This window comes from Camelus dromedarius, chromosome 2 (genome assembly GCF_036321535.1).
Source record: "Camelus dromedarius isolate mCamDro1 chromosome 2, mCamDro1.pat, whole genome shotgun sequence".
In the NCBI taxonomy this organism is placed as follows: domain Eukaryota; kingdom Metazoa; phylum Chordata; class Mammalia; order Artiodactyla; family Camelidae; genus Camelus; species Camelus dromedarius.
Window position 1 is genome coordinate 20,994,506 of NC_087437.1, and position 23,750 is coordinate 21,018,255.

The window sequence follows — 23,750 nt, forward strand, 5'->3', positions numbered from 1 at the left end:
CTTTCTAACAGACCTTTAATTATGGATTACCCTTGAGGCTCTATCCTCAATTCAGTTAAACGAACATTTACAAACACTTCTGTAGCACACGAAAGATGGGAATATTAAGATGAATAAGATTCAAGTTGCTCCCAGGCTATCAGGGAGGCAGATGTGTACTCTAATACTAATGTATTTAATAGGGTCTGTGCTGGAGGTAGGAACAAAGTACTTGGGAGCACAGAGGAAAGAAGAGTTAATTTTGTTTGGTGGAGGATTAGCAGAGAACAGAGACTACCCTGAGTTTCAAGATAACAGGGATTAGCAGAAGCAGAGAAGAAAAAGTGAATCTTTGTGGTGTATGTGCTGGAGTGTATAAATTACTTCAGAGCAGTGTGGTAGCTGGTGAATCTGGAAATACAAATTGGGCCAAGTTGTGGTGACCCTAAAAGCTGTGCTAAGGAATTGGACTTTATCCTATAGACAGTAGTACTGAGCCTTTTTAGAATGAGGAGGCTTTTGAAAGTTATATATAACTATATATACAAATAGACGTTTGTAGTTTAACAACTTTCTGTGGCCTAAGCAATAAATCTCAAACTACAAACTCAGTGTCTCTAGAAATACATAGTTAAAGTATATATGTGTAATTATATATAACTATATATACACACACAGTTTTTTTTTAGGTATACATACACATACTTTAAATATGTAATCTATAGTTTATGGTTTAGAATAGCAAGAGGTTAATGGCAGGGAGGTCATCAAGGAAGCTGTTTTCAAATGAGATGAAGGGTAATGGCTGTGGAAATGTAAATGATGGCATGTACCTCACAGGAGTAGCCTTCAAATAGGATTTAGGGACTAAGGAGATACAGGGGATATAAGAAGAGAAGGAGTTAAAAATGGTCTTGTTGTCTGTGGCTCTTATTCATTAACTGCGATAAACTGTGAAAAAGACCGTTCAGTTTTGAGTGGGGGATGGGACGGGGAGAGGATGTCTTTGGCTTCAGACAAGTTAAACTTGTTGTATTACCTGGGCTCTATCTTGGTGGACATGTTGGTTGGCTGTTGGAAAAACAGATCTGAAGTTTAGGGAAGAGATCTGGACTTGATGTGGAGATGTGGATCTGAGAGTCATTAGCATTGAGTGATACTTGAAGCCTCTACCAAAATGAATGAAATTGTCCTGGAAGCAGTTAAGGAGGGTTGCAGGGAAAATGAGGCTTCAGTGAAGATTGATAGTGTATCAGAAAGGTCAGAAGAGAGATAGGAGAGAGCAGTATCTCAGAAGGCAAGGAGATCTTTTAATAACTAGAGAGAGAGTAGGATAAAGATTGCATAGAGGCTGTTGGCTGTTATTAGTGACCCTTGAAAGAGTGTGTATCTTTGATTATCATGACTTTTTAAAATGTTTTGTAATTTTCATTGTCTTATTTACACATAGTCATCATTTAGTGTTTCTCGAAAAGGCTTTAATTGAGGTTTATAATTATGATTTGTAAAAGTTGCCCTTGTTTCATTTTTTGTTTATTTTTAAAGTAAAAATTTTAATTTAAGTAAAAATCAATTCTTTGTAGAGTGGTATCAGAAGGCAATAACTTGGTATAGAAACTTTTAAAAAAATAAGTTTATTCTTATTAGGAAATAAAACTTCTTCACTTAGCAGAAATTATTTTTCCTTTTACAAATAGGAATTATTAAAGTAAACACAGTATGTGCATAGTTTTTAAAGTTGGAAAAGAAGAAAAAGCAAAAAAAAAAAAAGAAAGAAACCAAACGAAAAAGAAAAAACTAGTTGGAAAATGGTCTTGATATTTTCACTTATAAATTTTTGCATTTTTTAGTTTAACATATTTTCTTTTGTCATTAACTCATAAGATTAGGGGGGGTTTGTTGTTGTTGTTTTTAATTTCAAGCTGCTGGAAATTGAGTTCCCTTAACTATTCTATGACTCTGAGTTGCTCTGTTGTAGGTTAAACAGTGCCATAGCATTTTCTGGGAATGTAATTTGAGTTAAATTTGAGAGAACTATCTTTCAAACATAAGAAGAGCTGAGAATGTGAACTGGTTGAATAGCTTTGAGAGCTTTTTGTTTTTTATTTTTAATTGTATAGGTAATACATGGATATTACCTTCCATATATGGTAATATATGGATATTTTTCTTTTTGTAAGAAAATTTAAATTATAGTATTACAGATAATTAATTTTGACCACTGACTCCCACCTCCCAGTCCCCTTCCTGGAAGTTATAACTGTTACCAATATGGGCAAAGTTTTTCATATTAGACGTCTTTATATGCCAGGAACAGTTAGTACAAAAACTTGATTATGGAGTAATTAAAAACTTGAGACCTAGAAACCATTACTACAAAAAGATAGGAAATTGTAAAATTAAGGTTTTCAAGGTCTTTTACTGTGCTATATTATCCTAAGATATAATGTCTTTTTCTCTCAAAAAGAGAGGAAAAGAGGAAAGAAAAGCTTTATATAAGAATAAAATTCCATCAGAGATTTAGAAAAGGATGTGTGCATAAATATTCAAAAATACTGATTCATGATAACAAAACTTGAACTAACTCAAATGTCTATTATTAAGAGAATGGATTAATAGTTTGTGATATACTCTTACAAGCCTTCCAACAGAATGAATGAAAGGCATATTCCACCCTATGAACAGAATGAATGGCATATTCATATAAAAACAGGCATGTAGCTCTAAAAACAGTACTGAGAGCAAAAGAGACAGACATGAAAGTGTATACAAGCATTGACACAGCTTTGTAAACTGACTATAACTAAATAAAAAACTTGTACATTGCAGTTGATTTCCTTTCCATGAAATTCAGCCCCCACGAATCTGATGGATCCATGATGAGTGTGTGTGTTTCAGTAGAAATGGGACAGAGGTGTATATTCTGTGTTAATGGCTATGATTCTAACATAATTACTACAGTGGTTCTTCAGATACTGTCAGGTTTTAGAAATTTTAAAGACATATGAAACCGTAACTTTCACATGGACACACTTCACACCATTTGTATTGTGTATTGAGATCAACACAAAAGGAAAGAGGGAAGAAAAAGTTACAATTAGACCCTAGTGGAGAGAATCACATTTTCGTGACAAACCTCTCCTCTGACACAGCCCCTCTCCCAACACTGACAAGATACCTGACCAATCTAGGATGTCAGTTGCTGGTTGGGTTCCAGGTAGAATGTTGGTGTGTTCCCAGGGCTTATTGTGGCTGGTGTATCCATGGTAACTGGGCAGAGCCCTGTGGTGGATCAGTGCCATGGAGGGGCTGCCATCCTTTGTGGAGCTTGGCTTAAGGCTCTTCTTTGGGAAGCTGAGTGAGTTTGTGGTGTTGCTGCTGCCCAGTGGCCTGAGTTCATGGTTCACTTTCCAGACCCTAGAAGGGCGGACAGTGGCATGTCTGCCTGTCATCAGCTTCCTGTTGGGTGTCTTATGTACTTTCAGACTTGCTCAGTCTTGTAGAAGTCGACTTTATGGAAAACACAAAGAGAAGTTGGCAAAAATGCTGGCTGCATTGATTGAGGAGAAATACCAACTTATTGACAAGATTGGTGCTGCTAAAAAGGAGAATGCTGGCATGGAGAAATCTGTAGAGCATGCCAGGCTCAACAGAGATTTATTTAATATACTTAGCCTCACTGATACGTGCAGAAAAGTGATGAGGGTCAATGTGCGTTTGAGGAAGGAACTCAATTCTCTGGTCCAAGAACTGGTCCAAGATTCCTGTAGTCTAAACAAGAAGAGATGGCAGAGATGCTAAAAGTGCTCAAAAAAAAAAAAAAAAGAAAGGGTAAAAAGAATAAATGAACAAAACAAAACAAAAAAATATTGGAATTCTTAGAACACATCACGAAATGATGACCTTTTTCTATATTCAGCAAATGCTTGGGTTATGTCTTCTTAGTGGTGAAAGGAATATGGTAACTGAGCAGAATGTTTAATGAATATTAGAATATTCATTAGGCCTCATTTCTCAAAAAAGTGTTGGTGACTATTATACACCAGTCATAGAAGTGAACTTTAAAAACTGCTATAAACATGGACGGACACATTTTTTTTGTGGACCTTCTTTTCCCTAAAGTCAAATCCTGGGTGCAGGATGTCTTGTTGGTGCAGAATTTGTAGGGTTAAATTAATTTTTTCAACTTGCTTGTACCATTAAAAATTCTCATCTTTGAAAAAAAAAAGGATAAAATTCCATTTCCAATGAGGATCGTAATTACATTAAAATGAAAATATATGTATTTAACCTTCTAATGTGTATTTTCTTATTATTTTAGTTTTCAGGGGAATCTAGGGTCAAACAGTTAAACTACAGTTTTCTTAGACTGGTTAACTTGTTTTGCTTTCCTCTGGTTCAGAATGATACGAAGTAAGAGAATTTCGCTAGAGTATCAGAGACCTGAATTACAGTCATGACTCCATCATTAACTGGCTTTGTGACCTTAAACAAGTCATTTTACTTTCTTAGGCCTTGCTCACCTGTAAAATAAGGGTGGGTTTAAGAGAGCTAAGGTGTTTTCCAACACTTTGAATTATAATTTATCCTGGCATTTAGCTCTTAACTCAAACCTATTGTCTGAAAATTGCCTAAGACTATACTTTGGTGACCAAGCTTAATGGTCTGACCCACATGTCTGATGGCTGGTGCTGGCTATTACCTGGACCTCCCTCTCTTCGCGGTGTTGAGGTTCTAAGAGGGTAAGCCTTACTGCTGCACAGGTGCTTCTTGAGACTCTGCTTGCATAACATTTGCTGATGTCCCATTGGCAAAAGTCAGTGCCGTGGCCAAAACCAGAGTCAGTGCTGGAGGGGACCATGCAATGGCATAGACCAAGGAAGTATGATTTATTGGAAGCCACTAATATATCCATCTGCCACAGAAACCAGAACATGTCAATCTAAACCCTGTATACTAGGGCATCTAAGTGTTGCCATTGACTGGATGGCTGTTGTTGATATTTGCCAGAATTTTTTCAGTCCTCTGGTCCTATTTCATCTTGTATAGGCAGGCACACTTACCACTACTTTTATCTACCCTTTTAGCTATTTCTACGAGTGGCCAAGATTTTGCCAGTTGGTTATCTGTATCAGGACGAAATTTCTAAGAATATGTTGTGTCTTAAAAATGGGACCCCAATATAATATGGTAGTTATGGATGGTAAGGAAATGCTTAGAAGTGGTGCTGGATCTAAGAATACTCTTTTTATTTAGAGACCGACAAGATGGTTTCTGTGTCCATAGTTCCTTCATTTCTTTTGTGTTTCCTCTCCTTGCCTGATTTTAAATTACACATATAGGTAGTTTTTGTAGTTTGCATTCCAAGTCCTAAGTAGGAAGATAAGCTTATCAAAAATTTTAATATAATTAAATTTTAACAACTTTATTGTTGTGTAATTCACATACCATAAAACTTACCTTTTTAAAGTGTATAGTACAGTGGGTTTTAGTACATTCGAAGTTGTGCAACCATTACCACTAATTCCAGAATAAAATTTTAAAGACAGATTTTCTCTCTGTTTTCCTGTTATGCCTTTTCTCTCTGCTTGATACACAAAAATTGATGTATTTTGACAGAAAGTTTTTGTTTTTTTACTGTTTCCTAAACGTTTTTCAGTGTTGAACTAAAAGACCAAGATAGGTCATAAGTGAAAAGGTATGAGGTATGATTACGGCACTTAAAATGAAAATTCTTACTTGATAAAAGAAAGTGAACTGATTTTTTACTTTAGCATTTATCCTTTGTTGAAGCTTTTGTGTTGAATCTTGTAATAAATTGTCGGTCATATGCAAAACTCTGTCTGCTTCTTAAAACTTGAATTGAGGAAGGAAATGCTTTGTACCAACATGGCAAATACTTCATTATAATAAGAACATTTCTGTTTCTTCCTCTCGTACTGCTTTGTTCATTGTACTGTATCCTTCTCTGAGAAATAGAAACTCTTTGGGGAAGTGCTTTGATTTTTTTTTTTTTTGTGGTATGCATTGTAGCAATGTAAGCAGTGTTTACAATGTTTAGATAAAAGGAAATTTTTAATAAAATTATTTTAATCTCATAAGTCTCAAGTCAGTTTTCAATATTATTAGTGACGTATGATGTTGATTTACTTTTCTCTTCGGGGAGCTTATACACTCTTATTAAATGCAGATATATCTGCTCAGACCAAACATATGCTTTATTCATAGTGTTAAAGAAGTTGGGGATTAATTTGCACTATGGTGGTGCATTGCTTCTTACACTGAATGTACTCTGGGTGAAAACATGAATCTGAGTAAGTACTAAAAAATGCAGTTGCATATAAATACAATTGAGTTTTGGTCTAATCCCCTGATTCAAAATGACCCAGAGAAGGACCTGTTAAGGGGTTATAAGAAAGTGAGGCACTTTTTTATTCTTTAGAATGTAGAAAAATGCTTTATAAAAATGGATTTTTAAACATCAGCAGATGTAAATTATTTTAAAATGTTTTCTACAAATATAATATGTAACAGTGCTAATGATTATACAAAATATGTTTCCTCATATTGTTTTACTTATTTTTTTATAGGAAAAGTAGCCATCAAAAAAGAAGACTTGTGTAACCATAGTGGCAAAGAAACTTGGTTTTCACTACAGCCTGTTGATTCCAATTCAGAGGTCCAGGTAAATATTAAGGCTTAAGTGGTAGAAGAGATTGTCACACTTAGAATGAGTAAAAAATGAACTAATTATACTAATTCATATATAGAGAGAGCTTATCATAGCTTATTTTAAATTCTGGCACTCAGTATTATAGACCTCTGGGTAACATAGCGGGAAGGAAATGCCTTGCCACATGGAATCAAGAAGAATGCATGTGTATGTGCACATGTGTGTGTTTGGGGGCTTATCTAAAGAGGACACTTTTTTTGGTGTGCTTTAGTTTTGTTTGAGTCACAGTAGCAAATTAACAATTTTCTTAGGGAAAAAGTTTTAAGGGAAAAGATGTATTTTATTAATAACTCGGGACTTTGAGGAGAATCCTTAGATATCCGTGCAGAGCCTTCATTCCCATACTCACCCTTCCTGGTGTTCGCCTCTCTTTTTTATTTGAAAGGATATATCATTACTCTTTTTAAAGCTCTTTTTTCCTCTTGCCAAAATAAGAGGTCTGAAAGATTCTATGTGTGAGTGAAGATGTATGTTTAACCATGTAGTTTAACTTTTTATTTTCTTTCTGAAAAATCTGAATTGCTCTTAGAAATTGTTATTTCTATCTAAAAGGAATCCTTTTTTTGTAACCCTATTTATTTATAAAACATGGTAAGGATTGTGAAACCATTTCCCGAGGGCATCACTGCAAGCAGATTCTTCCTCTCTAAAGGAAGTTATAATTTGCCACTGTGACTCAAACAGAAGTTTAAGACAAGAAAAAAGTCCTGCACGCACACCCACAGATATTTGCAAATAAAGGGCCTGTGTCTCTATTTCCTCATAACCTTTCAAGCATTCTCTTTGATTAAGTTGTCAAAAAAAATTAAATATTTGTTTGCTAAGATCCCTTCTTAAGTACAACATATAATTGAAACTTTCCCCTTTTTTCCACTCTACTCCATTTTAGTATTCTTTTCTTTCCACTTGGTGATAACTGTATTCCTGTCCCAGTTAATCCTGTATGGTTAACGATCCAGGTGAGAGGCAATGTGATGAAGTGGAAAGGATGTTAAACTAGAAGTCAGAAAATTTAGGTCCTAATTTTCCTAAGTGGTTATCTTACTGCCCTTGAGTTTTATTTCTGTGAAATGGGAATGAAAGTTGCCATGCTGACTTACATGGTTGTGAGAATGAAGTGAAATATCTTCAAGAGTATTTTGAAAGCTGTTAATACATACAGATGTAAAACATCTGTTTACCACCATTCAGTCAGGTGCCCATTTCCCTCATATGCCTTTACCAAAAGGCTGACATGAAAGTTTTTAAGTGCTAGTTTTTCTTTTTTAATAGTTTGAACAAAAAAGCAAGATAAGGAAAGGCTTTCAGAATTTGGCCTGAAATGAAATGAGGATCATTTCAAGATACAGTTTATCAGGGTCCATTCTTTTTCTTACGGCCAATGTCATCTGCTAAAGGATTTAAGGGACTCAGCTCTCTGAAGGTAGAAATTGCTATAGAATAGTCATTATATAGTTACTGGAAATGGTATTAGAGATCAGTCATGAGTAACAGGCTTTTTGATAGTATGCATAAAAGTCATGTCTGAGATATGAAAATCTATAAATAGCATTTTACTGTTAGGTACAATGACATTTTTTATTTGCTACGAGTTATTTTCATGACCATGAGTAACTAACCTTTACAGCTCTTTTGTCCTTTTTTTTTGAAGTTTTTTTTTTTTCTTTTGGAGGGGAGGTAATTAAGTTTATTTATTTACTTACTTTTAGAGGAGGTACTGGGGTTTGAACCTGGACCATGTGCATGCTAAGCATGCACTCTACCACTTGAACTATATATATCCTTCTCTCTACAGCTCTTTTGTCTTAAATGATCCTTAATTTGTAAATCTAGTCACTATTTAAAATAAATTTTAGGAAGAAGAGTACATAACACTTTTACGTACCATTGAGAATATTGTTGTTTGGCCCCTAAACTGATTAAGAATACTAAATTAGTTTTGTATTAATAAAATTTGAATCTGAAAAAGATAGAAAAGCAGCCCATGGTTCATCCAAATCCTGTTGTTAATAAATTTGTTCACTTGCATAAATTTTATAAAATTTTACACAAGTATGGAAATATGAGCAATTGATGGAGCTATAGAAGAAAGCTATGAGACAGATTGAGTTCAGCAGAAATTTAATAATTACTATTAGTAAGTGTAACAGTATATAACATGCACAGTACTAAATACTTAATATACTTATCTCACTTAACCTTCAGAATAGTGTTATGAGGTGTAGGTAGCATTACCTCCATTTTACAGATGCAGAAAATGGATTCGTAGAGGTTAAATGACACCTGCAGGGTCGTAAAACTATTTGGTGGAGCCGTGATTCCATTAGAGAGCTTGTCTGATTCTGAAACTCCTAACCACGGTGCTTACTGCCTTTTACTGTTTTGTACTGTTGGTCATAAAAAAAGGCTTCAACATAGTGATTAGAAGAATCACTTAGGAAACACCTGAGTATAAGGCACAGAAGCATAACCAAATTAGCTCACAGAAAAAGGGAAGGACATTAGAAAGTTCCGAGGGAACTTCTTGGAGTATAATTACAGGAACTTCAATAAGGCCAGTGAGAGCTGGAAAGTGGTCATGCATTTATGGAGGGTTTGCATCTTAACTGAAGGTCAGGTTCCTATTATAACAGACTAGATACAGTTCACACAGTCAAAATTATTTTTGAAAGGACTCTGATTTTTCATAAAGTACACTAAAATATTGGATGGTTGGTTTGCTTTTGGTTAACCACTGCACAAAATAGTTGGCGTGCATCTGGCACCATGGTGAGTGAAAAGTATATATTGTATATTTAAAGTATAGACTTTCACTCAGTGCAGCAGTAGATAGTGCAGACGGCACAAGGGAACTGACACCCACCGATTCATTTCTCCCTACTCATGTGCTCATTGAGTGTATGAGCTCACTGTTTTGTGTTTTTTCCCTTTCCCTCTTCTTTTGTGAAGTGAATAGTTAATGTTTCTCTCTAGTTTCCCATCTAATTTTAATAACTATTCACTTTGCAAAGTGAAAGGGAAAGAAAAAGCATCAATGATGAGATTCCACTATATTCTTTTTGTATGTCTGATGAGACTGCATGTCTCTCCCTTCTGCTTCTCTTTGTAAATCTGCTCTAGTCTGTTGTTGAGAGCTAAAAAATGCCACATCAATCTTTGAGTCTACTTGACCACACAGCTTCCTCCCTCTCTTAAGATCTGACTCAGTTCTCTGCCACAATTTAGAGAGATTTGGCCAAACTTGAGTCAGATGCCCAGTGCAATGTAATTTGTTATGATTGAGGAGTAAGGTTTTGGGGCTTTGTATAGGCATGTCCCCTAACACCAAGGGGTTTAGGTAGAGGAAATGACTGATACCTCTACTTCAGAGGGGAAAATGTTTGATTTCCTAGTTCTATTTGGCGTTTGTACCCAGAAGAGTTGTTAAACTATTGTTGTCTGAGAATCTTCAACTGTTACATGAGAACTTCAATGTATAGAATTCCCTTCAGCTCTGGAGTTCTTAGGGAAGAAACGTGTGGAAACTTAATTTAACCCTCAAATGAAAAGATCCCACAGTAGTAAGATGGGTTTTATACCAAAACAGCTCAAAAACTGCTAAGAACACTAACTACTTACCTTGAATTGTTTCTCAGATCCTTTATTATTGCTGTTAATGTTAATCATTTTCAGTTTTCTTTTCAAACATTCAAGACAATATTAATATTTGTGAGTGCATTTTTCTACACTTTCTTTTCTTTTTTTGTTTTGCAGTGTTTCCCTGTGGTTTGAACTATTCTTTTCTCAACCCACTGTAATCTGCCTTCAGACCCCACAGTGGGTTGGAGGAAGGACACAGATGGCTCTCACTAATGTTACCCATGGCACTGTTACTAAGTCTAGAGGACCTTTTTTTGTCCTCCTCTTAAATGATCTTCCAGCAGCTTTTGATACTGTTGACCACTCCCTCCTTTTTAAAGAACTTCCTTAGTTTCTGATCCTAGTTATCATCCTGCTTCACTTAGTGTCCTTTCTCCATGTTATTTTCCATGTAAATGAAGTTAATATGGGTTGTGTTGGTGCCCCTTCCTATAAATCCTCTTTTGCCTTAAGTGATCTGCAGCCATGCTTTTAGCTATTTGGTCCTGGAACTATCAACGAACTTTAAATATATTTCCTTTCTTTATTTTTCTTTTTTAGGTCCTATGTTAAAGAGCATGCCTTTACATAAAACGATTAAACTTAATCTCTCATATGGAGAAATTGTTGCTCTCATTAATTAAGGGTGTTTATCTCACACAACTTGTACAAGCAGTAAATCCAGATGCACTCAGTCACATCCTTTTGATGTAATTACTTAGTCAATAAGTCTTTATCAACAAGCTTATCTTGAATTTCTGGATCATGCCATAAGTTGTTGATGGTTTCATTGAATTTTATTTGGGGGGGTGGTAATATGGCCTCTGTCCTACTTATTTAAAACAAGCATTTAAAAATGCAGTGATGATAGCTAATAATGCATGTATCAGGTTTTTTTTTTACATGCCCAATTAAGACATAATGAGTATAAAGGTATAATTCACTGTTACAGATTTATTTTAAAAAACTTCATTTGTAAATCTGTAAACATGAAATAATAAAGGAATGCGTCATTCTAGATCATAATAAGTACTTCTTTAAAGAGAAAACAAATCCATCCATAAACAGATATTAAGTAAAACTTTTATTTTTCCAACTGTTAGGCAGTTCTGTCCAAAATGATTCGCAGAGTTAATTACTATATATAAAAACATCTGTTAGAAATCTGGAAATGTGCTTCATGTGAAGAAAAAATTTTACCAGTTGAAATATACTGAGATCTTTTATGTGGGATGGTTGTTAAAATTTAATGTTTTGTGATTAAAAAGTGAAAAGATGTTTAGACTCATGGGGTGTTTTTTTTTAACTGAAGTATAGTTAATTTACAATGTTGTATTTGATTCTGGTGTACAGCATAGTGATTCAGTTATATGTATATATTCTTTTTCATATTCTTTTTCATTATGTTATTACAAGTATTGAATAGAGTTCCCTGTGCTATACAGTAGGACCTTGTTGTTTATCTATTTTGTATGCAGAAGTTTGTATGTGCTAATCCCAGACTCCTAATTTATCCATCCCTCCCTTCCCTTTCCCCTTCAATAACTGTAAGTTTGTTTTCTATGTCTGTGAGTCTGTTTCTGTTTTGTAAGTAAGTTCATTTGTGTCATCTAGACTCATGAGGTTTTTAAGTGTGTGCATTGTGTTTTGCCCAGATACCTATGTTCATCTGAATTTCTCAAATTTTATGCATCAGTTCACATGATACCTTCTTTATGGTACCAAGAATATACACAATATAAAGTTAAAATAATTACAGCCTTTTCTATGTGAAATTTTCATAAAAGTAACCGAAATCAAGTTAGCACATAAACCTTCAGACAGTACCAGAGAAATATAAGTTCCTAAATATGCTGCCTAATACAAATTAATGTGATATAATTGTATATGTTAACCTAATATCATTAATGATATGAAATAGAGAGAGAATAATACCTTCCAAGAATTTGGTTTATTTTTAAATTATAGAATATAATGTCCGATATTTGATTTTCCATTATTTTTCTGACATATATAAAATAGGTACACTGTTTTGTCCCTGAACCTACCTTAGGAGGTTGGAAAATAAGAAAGCAGTTGTGGACCAAATCACCTTGCATGTTTATCGCCAAATATAGTTCCTTGTCAGTGTCTTAACAGTTACTTCTTGGCAAGTAATGTCTGTTTTTCTCTAGTTGCCTTTAAGATTTTCTCTTTATCTTCTGTTTTCAGTTTTACTATGCTGTGCCTACTTGTGGCTTTCTTTGTATTTGTCATAGTTGGGTGTTCCTAGGGGCTCTTGACTGCTATGCCTTGATGTCTTTTTTCAGTTTAGGAAAATTCCAGGCAATTATCTCCTCATCTTTTTCCCCTGGTCTTTCTTTCTCCTCTCTTCTAGAACTTCAGTTACATGAATAATAGACCATTTTACTATGTCTCATGTGTCTCTTACGCTCTTTCCCTCTCTGACTAATCTGTCTCCTATTTCACCAGTTCTCTTTTCAGCTGTAGCTAATCGGCTGTTAAATACACACTCATTTTGGTTATTTTATTGCTCAATTCTAAATTTTTTAAACTCCTTTCTTTTTAATTTTATTTATTTATTTATTTTTATTTTGAGGGGAGGAAGTAGTTAGATTTATTTATTTTTAGAGGAGGTACTTGGGATTGAACTCAGGACCTTGTGCTTGCTAAGCATAAACTACCACTTGAGCTATACCCTCCCTCCTTTAATTCTGAATTTTTTATTTGACATATTTTATAGTTTCCAAGGATTGGCTGGGTTTTTAATTTTGTTTTCTGTCTCAAAAAAACAAAAAACAAAAAAAAACCTCTGTCAGTTGTCAGTTAACTTCAACATCTGTGTCTCCTAGAAATCTGCTGCTCTTTGTCAGTTTCTCCTGGAGGGGAAGGGGATTTGGTGTTACGGCATGCTCCGTAATTTTTGGTGGAATGCTGGGCATTGAAATATGAAATATTTTAGAGATAATTTGAAGTTCTGGATGATATTGTTTTCTTCCTCCAGTAAAGATTTACTTTTGTGTTTGGCATGTGGTTAGGCTGGAGGCAGATCACCTTAAGCCAGTGAGGAATTTGGCTGATTCCAGGCTTGGGTTCAGTCTTTGTAAAGGCTGGTCTATGTTATTCATCCTTACTATTCTCACATAGTCTTCAGTCCTTCGAAAGTTCCAATAGAAAGCCTAGGTATTACCAGAGCTACTCTATCTTGGTAGGACCCAGACTCCCACTTTAATCATGCCCAGCATGAGATTGTGGAAAGCTTTGAGTATACTTCTCAGCCTCTCAGGCTGCTGCTGAAGTTAGGGAGTTCCTTTCAACAGGCTTCTTTGGATGTTCCACCAGCAACTTCTGTTTACATCTCATTGGCCAGAACTATATCTTACGGCTATCCTTAGCCGCTATCCCTGGCTTCAAGGGAAACTGGGAATTGTTTTGCTGAACTCAAGTGCTCGCCTCCTCACCACCACCCCCCAAAAAAAAACTTGTTTTGCTGTAATCCAAATTAATAAAATGGTGACAGATGTAAGTAAGACTGAACTTTTGTGTGAATGTATAAGGAATACTAAATACTTTTTCTAAAATATTTTCAAATTTGTATTTCTAACACTGAAAAGTGGCTTCAAATAATTTTCAAAACTTTTTGTTCATTTTTCTTTACTAGAAAGTAAAACACATTGGTAGTAGAACCTTTAAAAATCTAGATGAACAGAAAGACAAAATCTGAAATCCTACCAACCAAAGGTAACTTCTATCAGTGTTTTGGTAGATGGCCTTGTAGTAATTTTACATAGAAATATATATATATATATACACACACACACATATGTATATCATGTTTTGTTTTTACAGATTAACATTGTATTGTACACCCTATTCTTTTCTTTTATTGAGTATCATGTACATATTTCCATATTAAAGTATATAATGAGATAGTGTTTTACTGTTTATAAATAATAATTTCCTTAATTTAACTCATAATGCTTTTTAATTTTAATGTTCCACCCTAATAGTGTGTGTCTTGTGTTTGCTTGTTCTGTCCCCACTCTTTTCTTGACCAGGTTAATACATAATTATGCTATTTTTGACTAATACCAAAGGAATGTTCTGTTTAACAGCCAGTGGGAGTAATGAACATATTAGGTAGGCTCTGACTCTGTGATAATGATTCCTGGTGGAACCCCATTAAATGTCTTTTTATTTCTAAGCTTGACTTGAGGCAGTGCTATGATTTTTAGTTGTGAATAAAGTTATTATACTTTTTCTGCCCTATTAAACAGTTTTTGTTATTTTAAAAATAGAGTAGATCCTAGACATTTCCTGAGAAATAGCTGGGAGCACCTCGGTAGTACACAGTTTCTACCATAAAATACACGTATGTTGAAAGTAAAGCTGTTTTGAGATGCAAATGTTGGTGCAGTTGTCTTGACTCACTCACTAGTCACATGACACACATGCTCGTGTGACAGCAAGTATGATTCAGGATTCTAGTTGAGTAATATTTTAAATAACTACATATTATGGACCTTCTCAGAGTCACTCTTGAATAGTAAGGGATTGTAAATATTAAATGCAGGACTAATGAAAGACTTACTTTATAAATTGTATATGATTTTATAAATATTTGTGCCTAGATTTTTAATGGGAGATTTGCTCGATCTAGTTCCAATTCCACCTAGCTGCTAATTTTACCACCAGTGATGCCTTCTTTGTGTTTTGGAGCTTAGCTTTTCTCATGCAGACTTTCGTGTTGCGATCCAGTAGTATTTATTGCACGTCTGTCTAACCCTGAGCTTTGTAGTTAGTGGACCTCAGAATGACTCTTGTATAAAATATCCCCGTTAAAAATAGGCTGATTCAGGTTGTATTTCTGTGACTGTCTGAAAGGGGTTGTTCCAAAGAGTAACAATGATTGTATAATGAACTTTCCTACCTCTGATGGAATTACTTGTGTCATTAGTCCCTAGATTTCACACCCCTGAAATCTCCAGTTGGTAGTGTGGGAATTTGTCTTGTCAACTGGGTGGAGGTAATCTAGCACTGATTCTTAGCCAGTTCAGAATTGCTCATCACCAGTGTCAGTGTAGAAATATCAAGCTCTAGATTATATTGTTCCCAAGCCTTTGTTTCTTGGGAAGTTGATAATTTATTTGCTTTAAACTTATACTACTGAATGTTTTAAAAATCCATTCGTTAAAGCTATTTAAGAAAATATACTCCTTTATTTTCATTTTCTGTGTCCCATTTTTTTCATCAGTGCTCTTAGCCATATATTACCTTTTATTTATTATTTCCTCAACTGGATTGAGTTCTTATAAGCAGTGAGTGTGTCTTAGATATCTGTGGATTCCTATGCACTCCCACAGTGCCTCCTAAAATATAGTAGATCGTCCATCAGTCTTTATTATTTGAGACAAGTAAGTGTTGACAAATTGAATCTTATTAGCTTTGACTTAGTTTTAGTTTTCTTGTTTTAGAATTGTATGATTTCTCTGTCTTTTACCGATACTACCTGTATACTCATAGATGATTTATATTTTCTGGAAAAAATAGTCTACATCTTGTAATTTGCTAAATTCACAATTTCCTAAGACATAACTATTATCTTTCTTTTCAATCCATGATAATTGAGATAAATATTTGTTGAAGTGGGCATAAAATTCTTAGATTTGAATCTGTGTTTGATGTGAACATTTGCTTATCTTTCAGATTTTGGTCTACATTGTTGATTATTAGTTGTTTAACAAGTACTCAGTGTGGGAAAAGCATGTGCTACGTACGGATCACTAATATTTAGTTAGTGGATAACTGAACATTATGGCTACCATTTGAAAAAGTGCATACCTTTCATTAATACTTTGTCAATAAAATAGACTTCTCAGTTTATAAATTTTTTTTGTCATTATAGGGTAAAGTTCACCTTGAATTAAAACTGAATGAACTGATAACAGAAAATGGAACTGTGTGCCAGCAGCTTGTTGTACAGTAAGCATATTTCTTTTACCAAAATCAGCTAGAAATAATGCTCCATTTTGTAGTCTTTGAATGTTAAGCCAACTCCTATTTTAAATACTTCAGAAACTTTTTTCAGAAATGAACTCTGCTATGCCATTCCTTTGTTAAATTGATTTCCCATCTATTTTCTCGCATCTAGTCTACTCAGGTTATATATGATGAGTCATTAATTCATTCAACCAATATTTATTTAATGTGGGTTAAATGATAGATGTAGGGTGTTGTTATAGGATCACACACAAACATGTGTAACTACCTGGCAGGAAGGAGTTGGAAAGGAGTCCTAGTAGAGAGCCTCCAGAAACTGATGCATACAACAGATACAGCAGCATTAGGGACCTTGGGGCTAAAACTAAATGTGCACCTTGAGATTACCAGTATTGGTTCTCACCTACTGTGAATTCCCTTTTGCCTCTTTTGCTCTCGTTTTTTATCACCCAGATTCTAATCTTCTAACTGTTTGGGAAATCTGATCCAGCCCAATCCCCTGCCTTTTCCCTCCCACCCAAACCCTTCCTCTGTGTTATCAGCAAACTACTGGGACATCCTTGACTTCTGAATGTTTTCTCTATCTTTTTCTTAACTGATATCTGGACATCCCCTGAAGTACAGTTTCCTCTTCTGCCTTCTAAGTCTGAGGCTGTGTATTCTACCATAGCCATATACCTTAGAGTAGGAGTCAGTATACTAAGGACTAGCCTCATTATTACTCTCCGGTTGCTGCTCCAGACTATAATTTATTCTCCTAATTATGAATACCCCGGCTCCTTTGAGGTATCTCTCTCATAAATGTATATATTTATACTTATGTGCTTATGCACACACACACACACACACACAAAATACTATGTTTAATATTACTTACTTAACCTTTTCTGAACTCTTTTAAAGAAAGTTACACGTATCATGACCCTTAATATATCAGTGTGTACTTCCTAAGAATAAGGATAGTCTCTTGAACACAATACTTAAATATACTCTAGTACAATTATCAAATTCAGGAAACTTAACATTGTTACAATAAAAGTATAATCTATAGTTTTAATATTTCAATACTTTAATGTACAGTTACTATATTTCACTTTTGTCAACTGTCCCAGTAATGTCCTTGAAGACATTCTTTTTTTCTCCAAGAAAGGATATAGTCCAAGATAATGTGTTATTTTTTTGTTTGTTTGTTTGTTTGGCAGGGGGAGGTAATTAAGTTTATGTAATTATTTTTAGAGGAGATGCCGGAGATTGAACCCAGAACCTTGGGCATGCCAAGCATGTGCTCTACCGCTTGAGCTACACCCTCCGCCCCCATGTATTATGTTTAGTTGTCATGTCTCTTTAATCGCCTTAACCTGTAATAGTTGTTAGCTTTTTCTTTGTCTTTTATGGTATTGAGATTTTTGAAGAATATAGGCCAGTTATTTTTGAATCTTCCTCAGTTTGGATTTACCTACTAAAAACAATTTAAGATTTGTTTGCAGTTTTTTTCCCCCTCGACTGAGAGCATATAATGAAAGTATTTGGATTGGTCTGCCTTCTTCTGCTCTATCCTCTGCTCAGTTTCATTATGTTGTATTATGAAATACAGTTAGGTGGATTGATTTGGTTTGTTTGCATTTAGTTTATTGTTATTTTCTCCTGTCCTTGTTGGTTTACTTTTATTTTTTGAATATGCAGAATATCAGCATGACTTCAGAAGTCAAAGCTATACGAAAAGGGATCACTCAGTCAGTCCCCTCTCCCTATTCTTAGCTCTAGGCAGCCATGAACTGATTTCTGTCCCTATAGTTTTATCCTTTTCCAAAATGTCATATGAACAGATTCATATAATATATAGTCTTTTGTGTCTTCCACTTAGCATAATGCTTTTGAGACCAATCCACATTGTATAGCAGTTGTTCATCCTTTTTTAGGTATTATTTTGTTTGTTTCTTACCATAATTTTGTAGATAACTGTTGTCCTCATTTACAGATGACTAAATGATGCACAAATCGGTTAAATAAGCCCAAGTTCATACAAGGAAAGTAGAACCTAGATTTGAACTCTGGTATTTTTTTTTTTTTTTTAATTTCTGAGACAATCAGAGATTTACAGGAAACTGCAAAGTGCAGAGAGGTCCTGTGTACCCTCTACTTAGTTTCCCTCAATGGTCCCATCTTGTGTAACTATAATACAATATAAAAACCAGAAAATTGACATTGTACAGTGTACAAAGTATCATTTTTATCACTTGTGTAAGTTTGTGTAACCACCACCACAGTCAAGATACATAACTGTTCTATCACCATAGAGATCTCCCTTCTGCTACCCCTTTATAGTCACACCTACGTCTTTCGCCACCACCATCACTAATCTTTGGCAACTCTAATCTTTCTCTGTATCTACCATTTTGTCATTTCAAGAATGTTATGTAAATGGAATCTTATAGTACATAACCTTTCGAGATTGGCTTTTTAAAAATCAGATCCATCTAATTATTGTGTGCAGCTTCTTCTAGATAGAATATAGTTGGGTCACTTTTTTAGATCCACTTTGGCAGGTTCTTTTATTTGGTGAATTTATACCATTTATTTTTAATATAATTATTGATATGTTAGGCTTAAATCTGCCCTTTTTTTTTTTTCGGTGTTTTCTGTCCCCTCTATTCTCTTCTCTATATCTGTCCCCTCTGTTTCTTTTTCCTATGAGTTAATTGAAGATTTTTTAGAATTCCATTTTGATTTATCTGTAGTATTTTTTTAATCTATGGTGTATGTCTTTGTATAGTTTTTTTTAGTGATTGCTTTAGGTATTACATTGTACATTTATAGTAAGTAATCTACTGATGTTGATGTTATACCACTTAGAATAAAGTGTAGAAATCTTACCTTCTTTTAATCCTTTTACCCTCCACCATTTGTAATATAATTGTTTTAAGTATGTCCTGTATATACAGTGAGAACCACTCACATAGTGTTACAGTGTTTCCTTCAGCCATCTAACACAATTTAGAAAAGAAAAAAAGAAGGGAATTTTAAGTATTTTGTATTGTATTTACTTATATTTTTGTTCTCCATATTCTTTCCTTCTGTCATTTCAAGATTCTTTTATCACTCTCTTTATATTTAGAGAATATTTTTGAAAGTAGGTTTACTGGTGATAAATTCTCTTAGTTTTCCTTCATCTGAGAATGTCTTGATATTTTTCTTCATTCCTGAAGGTTATTTTCACTGAATATGGAATTCTTGGTTGACAGTTCTTTTTTTTCAGCACATGAAAAAATCGACCATTTCCTTCTGGCCTCCACAAGAAAGCAACTGTCATTCAAAGTGTTTTTCCTATGCAGGTATTCCTATATTTCTCTCTAGCTGCTTTCAAGATTGTTTTCATTGTCTTTAGCTTTCTAAGTGTTTTAGTTCGACTACAGATTTGTTTGGGTTTATCCTGTTCAATGTTGCCTCAGCTTCTTGAATCTATATTCTTATATCTTTTGCCAAATTACGAAAATTTCCAGCCATTATTTTCTTGATATACTTTATCAGCCCAGCTGGCCTTCTCTCCTCTCCTTTTGTGACTCCAATGGCATGAGTGTTAGATCTGTTATTTTCCCACAGGTACCTGAGGCTCTGTGCCTCCCCCTTTTTACCCCCAGCATATTGTTGGAATATGCTGTTCTGTTGTTTATATTGGGTTGTTTCTATTGTTCTGTCTTTAAGATCACTGATTCTTTCCTATGTCCTCTCCATTCTACTGTTGAGCTCATCTAGTGAATTATTTTTTTGTTGGTTATTGTAGTTTTAAGTTATAAAATTTCCATTGGTTCTTACTTATGTCTGTATTTCTTTAGTGAAACTTACTATTTTTTTGCTGAAACTGTTTATTTTTGCATTTATTTCAAACATGTTCATAATTGCTCATTGAGTCATTTTTATGATGGGCTGCTTTCACATTTTTGTCAGGTAAGCCCAACATCCATCCTATCTCAGTGTTGTCACATACTGATTGTCTTTTCTCATCTAAGTTGGAAATTGGTTTTTTTGTATGGTGAATGGTTTTCAGGTCTGTCCTGGACATTTTGGATATTATGTTATGAGACTTTGGATCATCTTTAAATCTTCTGTTTTAGCCAGACTCCTCTGACACTGCTGGTGAGGGAAGAGGAGACCTTTTTTATTACTGTCAGTCTATAGGTAGAAGTCCAGGTCCCTGACTCAACCACTAGTGATACTTCGAGGGAAGAGTGAGAGGAGTTCCTTGTTACTACTGAGTGAGGGTGGTAGTTCAGGCTGTCCCCAGTTCCTTCCTGTTTCCACTCTGGCTGGGATGGAGAGGAGTACCTCATTATTGCTCCTTGTGTCCTCCACTGACACCCTGGTTGTGGGGAGTTAGTTACCCTGGAAAGTGGGAAAGTCTTGCCTTCCCACTCAGCCTTCTCTGACACCACCCTAGCGTGGAGGGAGAGGCGTGCCTCATCGTTCCTCAGCGGCCGTGAACGTCCAGGCTCCCGATGTGCTCCCTACTGACACCGTGGAAGGAAGGGGCTCGTTACAACCTGTCAAAAGTAGAAGTCTAGGCTCTCCCCTCAACCTTTGGCCTTTGTTGATGGGGGTGAGGGTGGAGCCACAGTGTTTTTCATGCTGTTTGATTGGAGTAGGTGATTATTGTCTTAAAATGGTTTCCATCTTGCAAGCGGCCCAGTTCCTGGTCCTTTAGCTAGAGAAAGCTAGCTTTTCTTAGGGCATCTTTTCTCTATGCCCATTGGTGTCTCTGGTTTGGTGCCTTCTCTAGCACTCAGTCTGGGCTATATAAAGCATAAGAAAGCCCAGAAAATTCACTGCTGCATCTTTCTTTGGGTCCCACAATCTCTAGTTGGCTTGCCTTTTTCTCTTCATCTTTCAGTTTTCTTATGTTTGTTTTATGTATAATATCCAGGGTATTTAGCTATACTTAATGGGAAGAAGAGGGAGGTATGTATCTACTCCATCCTGTCCTAGAACAGGAAACTAGTTCATTTCTTTTTATTTATGAATGGCCTTCCTTTGTATGGAATTTGTTTACCCATTCACCAATTGATGAATATTTGACTTATTTTTAGTTCGAGGCTATTACAAAGAAAACTGCTGTCAGTGTTCACAAACATGTCTGTTTGTGGACATATGCTGGTCTGCATTCTTTCCTTTTTTTCCCACATAAGCCTTCGCTGTCCATGCTTACAGCAACAGAGCTCCAGTAGTAGCTTTGTGGAATTTATTGCTGATTTCTCAACTTTAGAAGTATTTTGAAAGTTTGTGGTATTCTGTTTCTCAACAGTGTTGAAGGCATAGTTTCATATATCGTCGTCTTTGTGCTCCTTGCTGAACACATACTTTTGGGGAGTACTGTGTGAAAAGATTCATATCCCAGCAGTTGCTCTTATCCTCTAGACCTGGAAGCTCCCCACTGCAATATTTCTTGAACTTCAGGAAGACCTTGATCCACTGATCTTTACCACATTCTTACCTGCTCCTATTTTAACTTCCCTTGGGTCTTTTTCCGTGGTCTGTCACTGTAGTCATTTTCTTACAGGTTCGCTAACCTCCCCTGCTCTTCTCTTTATCCCTTTTTTATTTATATAGGGATATATATCCCTCAACCTCTCCCTCTGTGTTCAGTCTGCACCTTAATATTGCTAGAGAAAAATCACACAGAAAGACAGATTTTACTTTAAATTCATGATTGCAAACCTCACATGGGTACTTACAACTACCATGGCATTTCACTGTGCTTCTCTAATACACCTATGAGATTCTCCATCATTGTAGACTGTAAATTGGTTACATTTTCCTGAATCCAAGTCTGCAAACCTGTCTTGGCATCCATCTTTTTGTCTTTATGTTATAGTAGAGGAAGTACCTCTTCTTTTGTTGGGAGTGACTTTTTCCAACTAAGCTCTGGATTCTATTTCCCCTACTCAAGGACTTTGCTCCTTCAGTTTTTCCTTCTGTTTCATCAGCTTTACCCTCTCTCTTAGATTGTTTTCATCAGCATGTAAACATGTTCTAGGATCTCCCATTCTCAAAGACATGCCTTCCCAGACCTCATCTCCAGCCTCCTTCCTAAGCTACCATCCCCATTCTTTACTCTCCTTTGAAGGCAGACTTCTTAAAGTAAAATTGTCTAATAGATATAGGAGGGGTGTGTGTGTGTGTGTGTGTGTGTGTGTACATACACACTAGCTCTGTTCACTGAGAAGGCCTGGAAGCAATGTCATCCCAGTAGCATGCATATATTTAGCATCCGTATCTTGGTTTCTAAATATCATTCTCCAGTCAGCGCTGTCCACCAGATCTTTCTGTGATGATGAAAATATTTCATGTCTTAACTGTCCAATACAGTAGCCACTGGCGCATGTGTGACTATTGAAAACTTGAAATGTGGTTAGTGTAACTAAAGAACTAAATTTTAAATTTTATCTAATTTTATTTAATTAAAATTTAAATAGCCACACATAGCTATGGCTATAATATAAGAGTTGCTCCAGTAAAAAGAACCTAGCCTTTTTTTTTTTTTTTCAGCAGTGCCTATTTTCTGGGTTTGGACAGGGAAAATATAAGGTGAGCCCAGAGTCTCTATGGAGTCAGAAAGTGAGGAATTGCTCAAAAAATAATGAGGGCATATGGAAAGGACATTGAAGCCAGCTTGAAAGAGCTCCAAATAATCAAATCTGGGACAATTTGAGCATCAAAATAAATAATGATAATGATGGATTAAAAGCTATAGAATAAAACTAATATCCATGAGCCAATGCTGATATAACAAATACATGGGGGGACAAAGGACTTTTTCCTTATAGTAGAATTCTAAGTGATGAATGTAGGATAAATGATGGAAATAGAAAAATAACTATTAGCAAACACTACAATAATAATTAGTACAGGGTCACATCATCTATAGATGCTCAATAAGTGGGCATAAGCATAATGACAAACAGCATATTTCCATAGTCTCAACAAATAACCCTATAAAATGGTAGTTACCACCTTAACTGAATGATCAAAGTTAATGTCTCTGGTAATGAGACATTCAGTACCTCCTGGTATGTTGCATTGAGGACACTGAGATGCATAACCTCAATCTAATCATGAGCAAGCATCAGACAAATGCAATTTAAGAAATATTCTTCAAAATAACTGTCCAGTTGGCAAGATTGTGATGCAGAGAAGGAAAACTAAGGACCTGTTTTATGATGGAGGAGCCTGAGAAGACATGACAACTAAATACAAGTTGAGATCTTATATTGCATCATGGACAGAAAAAGGACATTGATGACATTTAAGTAAGGTTTGTAGATTTGTTATATAATTGTTAACTAACATTGTATCAGTGTTAGTTTCCTGTTTCTATAATTCTACCCTGGTTACACAAAATGCTAACATTAGGTGATAGGTATATAGA

The 23,750-nt window shown here is 35.2% G+C and overlaps 1 protein-coding gene across 7 annotated transcripts in view; it reads left to right on the forward strand.

Annotated features, from left to right (window-relative positions):
* The window catches only part of RASA2 (RAS p21 protein activator 2), a 113,922-nt gene that overhangs the window by 33,273 nt on the left and 56,899 nt on the right, over positions 1 to 23,750 (forward strand). For all 7 annotated transcript variants that reach the window (XR_010383190.1, XR_010383194.1, XR_004134512.2 and 4 more), the window contains exons 4-5: positions 6,570 to 6,664; positions 16,236 to 16,312. Coding sequence is in view for 4 of the 7 variants with exons in the window: in XM_064491663.1 (XP_064347733.1) it covers positions 6,570 to 6,664; positions 16,236 to 16,312 (172 nt within the window). In the remaining 3 variants the exon portion in view is untranslated. The remainder of the gene's footprint in view (positions 1 to 6,569; positions 6,665 to 16,235; positions 16,313 to 23,750) is intronic.